This window comes from Wolffia australiana, chromosome 1 (assembly GCF_029677425.1).
Source record: "Wolffia australiana isolate 7733 chromosome 1, ASM2967742v1".
Taxonomy (NCBI): domain Eukaryota; kingdom Viridiplantae; phylum Streptophyta; class Magnoliopsida; order Alismatales; family Araceae; genus Wolffia; species Wolffia australiana.
This window is the reverse complement of record NC_135835.1, coordinates 8,562,152-8,574,251: the sequence shown is the minus strand read 5'-3', so window position 1 is coordinate 8,574,251 and position 12,100 is coordinate 8,562,152. Positions and strand designations below refer to the sequence as shown.

At 34.3% G+C, this 12,100-nt stretch overlaps 1 protein-coding gene across 1 annotated transcript; it reads left to right on the top strand.

Moving 5' to 3' along the window:
- Positions 1 to 335: 335 nt before the first annotated feature.
- Positions 336 to 2,975, top strand: GOS11 (golgi snare 11). The gene is made up of 5 exons (XM_078577329.1): positions 336 to 498; positions 1,576 to 1,803; positions 1,995 to 2,162; positions 2,317 to 2,430; positions 2,743 to 2,975. Exons 1-5 carry the CDS (start codon positions 457 to 459, stop codon positions 2,854 to 2,856), a joined length of 666 nt encoding a protein of 221 aa, XP_078433455.1. The 5' UTR covers positions 336 to 456; the 3' UTR covers positions 2,857 to 2,975.
- The last annotated feature ends 9,125 nt before the right edge of the window (positions 2,976 to 12,100 follow it).

The window sequence follows — 12,100 nt, the reverse complement described above, 5'->3', positions numbered from 1 at the left end:
ATAATTATGCTAGCAGAAGATAATAATGGTGAACTAAACAGTTATTATTCATAACTAATAATTATGTTTGCAGAATAGGTATTTAAAATATCCACAATTTTAATTTTTCAAAAGTAGCTCAAGAGAATCATTTGAACTCGAGGAGTAAGCGAGGGGAGTTTCATTTCATTTTAGAGAGTAATATTAAATCATATCTAATTTAGATTATGTCCAGACAGAAAACTTGGAATTGACTGTTTAATGAAGGTTCCTTTTGACCAACAAAATGCGGCCCAGGTGGGTTCTATTTCTGACATTGAAAGTGAGCGCACGGGAGATGTATGTCCAGCGTTACGTACTGAGAGTCGGTCTTCGATTACAAAAGGGCTGAGAAATTCAACAACTAAGTATTCGTCCCCGGTTTGCGAATTCGAAGTTGGTTTATTTTACCCACGTCGGATCTTGTGTCGGCGACGCATGGAGATGCAATCGACGTCGTGGGATGCCCTTCGGAAGCAGGTAATCTTCGGGACATTTTCTGAAATTTTTGTTTTTTTTTTCATTCTTGAGATTTTTCTTTCGAAATTGCGCTTCCTGCTGTGAATCGAGTTTCCAGAGTGAAGAACTAGCTTCTATGAAGGCCGTATGCTCTCGATGAACGATGCCGATGTGTTCAACTGTGATATCTTGGACGGTTGTCTTAACATTGTTGGTTGTCGAAATGTTTGACTTCCCTGATCTTGCTGTCGAAATCTTGATCGAAGGTCGACCGATTTGGAACCAGGGAATTCTGAAGTCCCGAGTTTTCCGTGAGATTCCCAGATCTGACCATAGTGCGAAACTTGATTCGTTCTACTTGTCGGTCCCCAAGGGAGCTCAAACCAGGATATTGCTAATTATTGTCCGAAGCATTCTCGGAATCTGTGAAAAGAATGTCCTTGTCAATTATGATCTTTTAAAATTACAGCCTCTTGTATGCCATATCTCTCAACTGCTTAGGCCAACTCCTTGAATCTCAATTTATTCCGTCATTTTCTTCTTCTATGATCACCTCAGAATTTGCTGATCGTGATCTTGGATCCTCCCATTGGATTCTATTGCAACATTTTGTCAAAAATCATTTAGTAATCATGTATTTCTGAATTTGACAGTTACTCATCTTCGCTGATGGTAGCCAAATTTATCTTTGTTATTGTCTCGTGTGATAATTTAAATGATTTTTTCGATGTATTCCCCGAAATTTTATCAAGAGTTCTGGATGGCTAATCGTCCCATGAGGCAATTGTTAATTTTCTCGTTTAATGCCTTTGAAATATTAATAAAAATTTTAGTTCAACACCAACTCCAAAAATATACTGCATGCGGTGGTAGGATACTTGCGAAAAACTCTGGTATGGATGAGGCCACTACCGTGTCATTGTGGAACTGTATCCTGGGTACTAAATTAAATCTAAGATAGATGGTTTTTGAATTCCGACTTATTTTTTATTTTAATTAGATCGAAACTAAAATCGGCCAGAAATTTGGGTGGGAAGTGCCCCCTTCTCTGTGATTTTATTTTCAATTTCATTAATTTCTACTCTGCCTTTTGCACAGGCCAGGAAGCTTCAAGATGAATTGGACGATCAAATGAATTCTTACCGGAGATTGGTTGCTAGTAGAGATAGTCAATCAGGGAATGACCTTGAATCTGGAATAGATAGATTGCTGAAACATCTTCAGCTAGTGAATTCGCAGATGCAGTCCCTGATGTCTTCTGGCGGCTCAGATTTCTTCTCACATACATTAACTCGTCATCAAGAAATTCTTCAAGACTTCACCCAGGTGATTGTCTGTAGACCTAGGGTGATTGAAATGAACGAATTAGCTAGCCAGCTGATGCATTCCTTTATTCTAATACGTAAAATTATGTGACTTTAGAGTATTAAGATATTGTCTGAAAGTATAATACCTTGTATTCTCTTTTGAAAATGTAAGTATTTTTTATTTTGATTGTACATGGTTTTGATGTGCAGGAGTTTTATAGGCTCCGATCAAGTTTGCGGGCTAAGCAAGAACACACCTCATTACTAGAAGAATTCAGAGATTTTGATCGGTCAAGGATGGATCTTGAGGCAAATGGGAACTCTAGTGAGTTCGCTTTGCTCAAAGAACAGGCATCTATCAACAGAAACATATCAAACGTAAGCATCAAATATCTATTACTACGTATATATCTAGCTTTAAATTACGAATACTTTTAAAAAATTACTCCTACGGTTTTTTTTGTGGAGTTTGATTTTTCTGTAGTGGTAAAATGACTAGAACTCGTTCTATCTATGGATGTTGGCTTTTTAGGTTGATCACGTAATCTCCCAAGCTCAGGCCACGCTAGGTTCCCTTGTACATCAACGTTCAACCTTTGCTGGCATTACCTCTAAGCTCGCCAATGTCAGGAGTCGCCTTCCGACGGTATGGATGTTTCTTATTTGTTGCCGATTACTTTTACGTAACTTTTCTTGCATGATTTTTGTGGGGTTTAAACGTCGATTCTGTCGTAACGGGGGAAGTGCACTATTGACTTTTGGTTTTCTTTTGGTTAATAGAAGGTGAATTATTGAATGCACAAGAAAAAATAAAATTCTACTGGAGTTAATGAATAATTTTATTATGTTTCGGTCAATGTTTCCTGTGTGTCCCTTTCATATTTTTGTTCATTGACTAAATGCTGACAAAAAGTCATTTTTGATATTATAACCGGAAATGATGAACCGTCTAATGCAGGTGAATAGCATATTATCGTCAATCAAGAGGAGAAAATCAATGGACACCATTATCCTCTCACTTGTCGCTTCGGTCTGCACATTTCTCATGGTCATCTATTGGTTCTCCAAGTGAAACCAAGAAAAGATTCTCAACGCATTTGAAATTTGTTTCGCGGTCTCCTCCTGGATGCCTATGCACATTAATTTTGTAATCTATATTATCCATAAAAGGTTTATTTGTGTGCCGTTGAATTGACCTTCCACTCCTGATAGATATTGTTGCATCTTTATTGAGTTTGGATGTCAAAGAAAAGAGAACTGTCAGCCCCTTTTGCTGTATTATACCTTAGCGGTTGTTGCCCTTAAGCTTTGTGATGGGAAACCTTGTGTCTGGCAGATATGAAATATGTTAGCATAGTACTTTACGGCACATTTCATACCAGGCCACTATAATTCCTTAGGCTCTTGGTAATCTTCATGTGCCCCCAATCGACCACTCATCATATTCCTGAAGTAGTTGCAGAATAATCTTAAAAGTAGTCGATCACACTTGTTTGCCCTTTAGAAAAATGTCACAATAATTGGCTTGAAATTATATACTTTTGTGGATTTGGAAGACAATACCTTTGTAATTATCTTGAAATCTGGATTTACTGATACCTCCTGGTTGAAAGTAGAATGGTCAATGACAGACCCCTTGGAAATGGCTAAGTATTTGAGAATCACTTGCCTCCACAAAAAATGTATAAACATTAGATTTAGTTTTAATACAATTTTCTCCACAAAAGGAGAAATTCAGGTATTCATGTAATGATACCAGAGCCCACAATGAGTTCAGATCCTTATAAACTAGGCTTGCTTGTGTTAAGAAAATATCATTTTATTTCTATTTTCACATTGCTTCGTACATCTCCCAACTAAAATGGTACTAATAATATAGAATAAGAGGTTTAACAGTGCCAGAATCTTCATAAATAAACAACAGAATATCAGGTCACTCAAAGTGAGGTTGCAATCGTAATCTAGTTTGCTGAAGCTGCTACCCGAAATCAGCAGACCAATCTATGAGGTCGCCTAAACAGGGAAAGATACCAGATAAAGGAGTGAATAAAACCACTTTGTGATTCCAGCTTTCCAAATTAGCGACCAATCCCAAAACTTGAATTCTTTCAAGGTGCAGCAAAATTTTAGAGTCTGACTAGTACATGGGAGGAGGCATGAACATATGAGCATTCTAAATGAAGATCGATAGGAGCATATGAGCATACTATAACATAATTTTTCCTTATCACTGGATTTCAAACATTCTAAATGCAGCAGCAAGTCTGTGAAGGAGATTGTTTCGTCAAGATGGGATCATCCACCCTAGGTGTTAGAGGAGTTGTAACATGATAATATTTCATGTGTAAAATAAATTAAATATTTAGTTATGCATTTTGTCACACTTAAAATGATTAGATCTATATTTGAATCTATTTTGATTTTTCCGGATTTTTGGTATTTTGTTGGTCTTTTGACATCATATTCACGTTGAAAAAAAAAATTCATGTCATAATATTTTTTTGGAGTTTTCTAACATCAAATTATTATAGTTATTGCTTTTCTAAATAAATAAGGAATTCCAAAATTATATATATATTTATTTTAAATGACTTTCCCACAAGTAAATCTCACTCTGCCATGTGTCACCATCCCATTTTCTCGAATGGCAACCAATCATTAATTTTCGCCAATAGTTAGATGTGTGAATCATTTCAAAATGTGATATTGTGGTATCACAAATCAAAATACCATAATGTGCCAATCACGATATTAATTCTTCTTATTTTATAATGTGTAGGGATACATTACCTAATATAAAAATTTTCGGTTAAAATCATGATCAATGTGACTTCTAAAAGAAGATATGCGGTGGCACAAAATAATTTGGCAATTAAAATCCTAATACTTTCTTTGTAATGATTAAAAACTGTGTGGATATGTGGCAGCATTTAATTGGTTTCCGCAGGAAAAGGCATCGACCATGTCACACATTAAATGTCAACCTAACATGTATTATTTTTCCTTTTTATTCAGGGACACTTGCCAGATCATAAAATTCAGATGGCTAAAAATGCAAAAAAGTAAGGCCAATCCTATAAAGAGAATCTTTGGGAATGTAAAGGATGTAAAACCCTAGAACGATGTGGTGACAGCACTAAAGAGGAGAGAGAAAATCAATGTCCTTGATTACAATAATTTTAAACCATTATAACTGACAACATAGAAGGCTTCCTTAGTTAAAATTCTGAGGGAAGCAAAGTCATCTTAGTGAAAGAGGATTTGTCGAACTGTGTAAGAGTCATCTTTGAACTTGCTTTCACTTATTGTTGGCTTAGTGAAAGAGGATGAGTTTGAGATCCATCAAAGGTTGTGTTGACGTTCTTGGGTAATTTAAGAGTAGTAATAGAAAAAAGGAGGATATCACTTGCATTTGTAAAATTTTGAGTTCCTAAAAAAATATAAGGACCTAAGGTCTTCTTACTTGCCTTACATTGTTTTCTTCTTCATCAACCCCTATATAGCCTAGATCCATGAGTATCTTCCTTGAAATCACATCCCAAAATATTCCCCATTTCCTACATTCGTTAATATATTCATCATCATTCCACCATTCCCAAACTTACATACGTACTGTATATCCATTTATATATACTTATATACATTTCCAAAACCCCTTATCATCATTTCACCATTCTTACACTCTATTCTTCATTTATTTCTTTCTTATTTTCTCTCTATATCCTTAACATCTATATTTTTCTTTCATATTTACCATCGTATTCTATCAATAAATCTTACTATGAACTTATCATCTTGCCATTTCCATATTCTCTCTAGTTATCTTAATAGTATCCCTTGTCTCCTCCCTAATCACCATTTAAAAAATATTGAATTCCTTATCACTGTTTCCTATGAAAACGACCCTTAGTCATTACTAAATAGTCATATTAAAATAATTACAGCTTTTTAAAACATTTTTGAATAAACTCAAATATCAATGCCAATCTGAACCTACCTAATTTAGAGTTTATCAATTAGTGACATTTCTTGTGGGAATGAACAACACTCGTCACTATCTAATCACGTTCCATTGAGTAAAGTTTTTTAGCTATTATTGATGAAACTCAAATATCAGTGACATAATTACAACCCCAATTTTGATTTTATCAAGGAGATTGACCAAGAAAGATGAGGTAACGAACTCATGGGCAGAAGAAAACAAAATATTACTAAATAAATTGATGAACTTATGGATTGATGAACTTTCATTTCCCTTGTCTCACTTTCTCATATTTTTGTATATATCTCCTCTCATCTATTTTATCATCATTTGAAGAACATAAAATTCCTAATCATTTTTTTCCTACGGAGACAACCCATACTCATCTCTTGTTAGATAATTAAGTTAACTACATGTTTATAATTTACTGATTAAACTCAAAAGCACCAAAAACATAAATATTACCCGAATTTTGGTTTTATCAGCCAACCCACCAAGCAAGCAAATTTCTTTCTTCTATTAAATCCCAAGCTGTAGTCCTTGAATTTCAACATTCTTCAAAGTTTTATATAATTCCAAGGTCTGCCTGAGATCACCTGGAAATACTTGAATCACTATTTGTCTCATATGGACAAATATATAGAAAAATTCTTTAAGGAAATAGGACAGATTTATTAGGATATGTTGACTTCAGCTCCCTTGTGTTGGGGGTTAATGTGTGAGCCACCAGTCGGCTAATTTCAGCACCTACTGTATGGGCCACTAATAAATTCAAAATTTAGGCCGATTAGTTGTTAATAATTCCAATTGAATTTTAATCAATAATATTTTAATATCTCCCTAAATAGTGACCAGGACATTATGAGGGATTATTTAAAATAGAATAAATTTAGAGAAATGCAAATTTTTAAATAAGAATGTCATAATTAATATTTATAGAGATTATGAATATTCATATCAAATGTAAGAATTCAAGAAAGATTCTAAGATATATACTTAAATGTGAGGAATGGAGTGTGGGACTGATGAACATGTAAGAAAGTGGTTAAGTAAATATTGGTGCATTATGATTCAGTGGATAAATGAAGAACGGTGTTATGGCATGGATCAGTACTGGGTAATGCGGTTAAAAGGATTTAGATGGTTGAAATGGATTGAACCTTAATAAAATGGGGATAAGAAGATGATTAAAATTTAAATGCAAGAAAAATATACCTTGGATCATTATATGGTGCTCAAATTAGGTGTTTTTCTCCTTTAATATTAACCTCTCCACTTTTCTTTTGTCTTCATCTTTACTCAACTCAAGAACAACAAAAAAAACTTATGGATTGATGATCATAAATTGGGCGTAATAATTGAAATTGTTATTTAAGTAATTCAATAATAATTTATAAATATTGACTCATAAAAGAACTCAACTAATTAGTAATGAGCACGGGGTCATCTCCAGGGGAAGTATATTAGGAAGATAATACATTTTATATTGTGACTAGGGGATGAGAAAGGATATCTTATTAATTAAGAATACAATGAAAATCACATTAGAAATGTGGAATAATTTATGGATATATGGATGGGAAAAATGTGTGTAGCCTATGACAATGATGAATTAATTAGATATGAATGGGTAACGTGTATGGATGTTATGGATGAGATGTATGTGGATTGGTAGAAGTGTATCGAGTGATGTGAATGTATGGATGTGAGTCCAAGAATTATGTAAAGAAAAATACAATGAAGTAAGCACAAGAAGACTCACCATAGATCCTCATGTTCTGCCAGAATGAAGGCAATTTGTGACAAAGGGATAGCTGTTCCAATTATATTTCTTTTTCTACCTTGAATCGTCAATGAGCACAAAGAAAACTTGATGGATCTCCAAATACTTTCTTTTGTGCAGCCTATTCCAAGATAATTTTATCATGGATATAAATGTCTATTTATAGATCAGAGGTATGGATGGATAGAGGAAAGAGAGATAGAGAGAGCCCTTAACATTTCATCGTGAAACTTCTTTTAGACCATCAAACATCTCAATTTGTAGTCGAATCATTCTTAGCCATTGGATTTCTGTCTCTCCTTATTGATCGCTAGAGCGGCACAAAATCTTAGGATTTTCCAAAGATTTAGTGTTCATTTCCTCATTTTTTATCTCATTTTTATTCATTAAGTAACACTTATCTGAAAGAAAAAAGGTGCATCTTGTACTCCCCAAAAATATTGAAATCCATTTAATTAACATTTTATAAATCATTAATGCCAGCTTTATGCATTGTCTGAAGATTCAAATCTCAATAGTTGTGATTTAAGTCATCGAATATTTTCATAGAAACATCTTTATTTAATTTTTCAAGTTCCAATTCGCAATGAATGCAATATAAATCATAATTTTTTTTCATTGGTTCACACCTTACTTTGTCATTAAAAAAGGGAATTTCACAAGACATGATGACATATTTTTACAGTAGTCAAAATGACATCCATGATTGACTCTGACCACTTATTAGCCACAATCTAAACACATATTGCAACACATGGCAACATGTGAATAAAATTTGAATAAATTATAAAAAAATTAAATAATACCATAACAAGATGTTTCAATTCATAAATGTATTGAAATATATATTCTCATTTAAAACTTAATATTATAAAATTATAAAAAAACTCCAACTTAGAAAAAAATTGTCTTTATAAGAAATGAAAAAACATTATGGTCCTTAAATATTTAGTCTAAATATTTTTATTCAAATATTGAATTGAGAGAAAAGAATAATACCATTTAATCCTAATTATATGATAATTATGGCTGATCTTGTGGCATTTTAGTATGGATACGCTAAGGATAAATGGTGGGTGATCTCTAGGGAAAGATCTAACTTACTTGATCTTGATTACCCTTGAATGGTATTATACTTAAATGTAAATGAGACTTGATTTATGTTACATTCATTTAAATTTCCATTTACCGGAGCCACCAAAGAAATATTGTGTATGAATGCATATGTTGTGACTAAGATGTACAAGTCTCTAACCCCATGTTTTAGCTCAAATATGACAAGGGGTGCCCAAAGGTGATTGAGTGTTCTAAGTGGGATCGCCTGCCCTTAGAATAAGAGGGGGAATAGACTCGAGGAAAAAGATGAATTGAATCTTGGACAGGCTACTGGAAATATTGGAGAAAAATGTCTTTACTAATCTATGTCATGCATCATTATAAACACTAATAGAATAGGTTTTGACATATAACCAATACTATTAACTCATTCATGATTCTTTTCTATTTCTTTTGTACAAGATATTTTTATATTTGCATTAGCATTATTCACCATTTAAGGATAAAATGAGAAATTTATGAATTATTTTCCTAAGCTATATTTTTATATATTTTATTTATTTTTGACACTAACCCCACTTGACTCCTTAGAATCAAGTGGATTTATCACATCTTCTTGGTTTTGTATTTGAAAAACACATTTTAGGTAAATATTGGGAGGAAAGTAGAAAATTAAGTCATTTGATAGAAAAATAAGAAGAGTCCCAATACACAAGAAGCCCACTCTAGAAGCCCACTCTAGAAGCCCATTCAAACCTCCTTAAAGACAGGGTGAACTAAACCCTTGGAATTCAAGAATTTGAATTTGAAATTTTAATTTGAAAGGTCTGCTTTCAAATTCAAGAAATCCTTGCCCTCCACACCCTTGGAATTAAATCCAATGACTAGGAGAGTTAGTGCACTTCTATTTATTCTCTTCTCCTCTCTCTTTATACCTAATCTTGGATTTCTTCTCCCAAATTGTTTTTGGAGGCCTATTTCATCAGATCTCTTTTATCCATACTTTTCAACAAGAGTGTGGGAGAAAGAGTTAAAGTGTGATCTAGATTCTTTAGAAAATAACACTACTTGGCCACTAGGGGAAGTGAAAACAAGGTTCATGTGATCTCCTGAATGTTTGATTTGAATTTTCTCAAAATTTCTCTACATTAACATTTCATTGGATAGATTAGACTTCAAGCTTTCCAACACATCAAAAAGCACTGAAAAATTCCTCATGTAGAAAAAGTTATAGTGTTTTCAGTCTACTACTTGCATGGCTGAGCGCCGCCACGCACAAATTTGATGGAAATATATGTGGCCGGCAAGCCGATCACACATTCTACATCTTGTTCCATGTTCATTAATAGAACATATTCATTATAGTGCACGTGTGATGCGTATAATGAAGTCCATGAATACATGATCGGACTTAGTGAATTACGATGAGATAGTAATACGGAGATCACTAGTCTTTAAGCATGTGTTCTAAACATTCATCTTCAAAGGATAGGCGAGAAGGACATCAAAGTATCCGGATAGAATAGCACTATCTAGCCTCACTCATATTATGAGTATGGCCGGTCCCATAGCCATTAGTGTGGAGGCCCTAAGGATAGATAGTGGGTGCTCTTTAGTGGAAAGAGTTCACTGAATTGAACCGTACGAATCCCTGAATGGTATTATACCGAACTGTCAATCAGGTTGATTCACGTCACGATTGTGTAAGTGGTCCTTAGACCTGAGATACCAAACACGTATTGTGGATGGACAGTTGTACTTTGGCGATGGCCAACGAGTCTCTAATCATGGGATTCTAAATGGTCTTAGTCTAGGTATATCAAGAAGTTCACAAAGACGATTGAGTGGTGAAGATGGGATTGTCCACCCTCGGTATAAGAGGTGACAGCTCAAGGAAGATTATGCGATGAAGTCCTTGGCCAAGGTAGTGAAATATCAGAGAAGAGTTCTTCGATGATTTCCTAATGCATCAGTACTAACTCGAACGATTGATTAGGGTTTGACAGTTGACCATACCCTAAGTCATCCAAGGAGCGTCAAGTGGATGAGGGATTATACATACATGGTAACTGATGATAAATAGGTTCCATGAGTGAGTCGATACACACTCCTTTGTATCTTCTAGGACACGAGGTGTAGCTTGGCATCCCACGTGTTGGAGTCTCGACCTGTCGATTGGGTTAAATCGATCTGACATTAATTAATCTATATGATGATATAGTTAATTAATTTGGAAGGCCAATAAAGGTTATTGGGCCGCTGGAGTCGTTAACTAGACTGATACATGGGCCTAGAGGGTCACGCGCGAATGGTATTTTTGACGTTGAAAGATATACGTAAGTTTTTGGGGGTTTTATGAAAAATACCCACTTAGTATAAATAGGGGAAGGCCCTGAATGAAATTCACCCAGGCCAGAATTTTTCAGGGGCATTTCCCCTTCTTCTCCCATCTCCCAACATCCCCTCTCCCTCCCCCATGTGATCGAGACAACGTAACGACTTCGACGGAGAAAGAACAGGGCTCGTCAACGAGAAGGAGGAGATCTGACGTGCCGAGGACCACGTGGATACGTCTAGAGGCTGCACACATGGGCAGCTTGACTCGGCTCAATCCGGGATCCAAGAAATCACGTATGCAATTTGTGGAAAGGTACTTCATTTAATGTTTTTGTTGATGTTGTTCAATTTGTTCAAGTCTTCTGCTACGAATTGTTTTCATTTATTCATCCATGTCAAGGCCTATAGAGCCCAACAAAATTGTGGCCGAAGATTTTCTTTAACATTTCATCAAATCTTATTTATTGCCCTAAAAATTCTCCAAAAATCCAAAAAAGTCACATTTCATTTTTATAACTTATCTAACATATAATAAATATGTATTTCATTTAGTGAAAATATTTTTGACTATTTTTCATTTATTTCATTGATTTTCATTTTAAAAAAAATACTTAAAATCTAAAAAATGTATAAAATAACCTAAAAGAATTGTTTTAAAATATATTTGAAATGCAATTTACTCTCTCATTACCTGCTCTTGGTGGATTCGACCCTTTCTTACCCTATTCTAAGCAAGGGAAAATTATAAATTTTGTTTCATAAATCAGAGCCTTTAAATGACTAATTTAACCTAAATTCTGATTTATCAATGAACTGTGATGGGAAATTTTCCTCAAGGGATTTCAATCACTACTCCATATCTTCTTAAGTGAGGGGTATAGCTTGGCATTTCATGTGCTGAAAACTCAACCAGTCTATTTGTTTAAAGTGTTCCATAATTAATCAATCTGTAAGTTGATATAGGTGTTGAATAAAGTAGGCCGATAAATTTTATCAGGCCATTAAATTTATTGACTTAATTGATGATCCTAGAGGATCACACGCATAAGATTAATGAACATTGTGGATATTCTTAAGAGTCATAAGAACTCCTTTAAATTTTTTTGAAATAACATACATAAAAGGGGGAAACAGTTTTAGGTGCCCATGCGTGAAACA

Bases quoted from the DNA above. Each gene is read 5' to 3' on its own strand.
- GOS11 (XM_078577329.1), top strand. From the start codon at position 457: ATGGAGATGCAATCGACGTCGTGGGATGCCCTTCGGAAGCAG. The intron at 1,804-1,994 runs GTGATTGTCTGT...TTTGATGTGCAG, and splicing joins TTCTTCAAGACTTCACCCAG to GAGTTTTATAGGCTCCGATC. The intron at 2,163-2,316 runs GTAAGCATCAAA...TTGGCTTTTTAG, and splicing joins TCAACAGAAACATATCAAAC to GTTGATCACGTAATCTCCCA.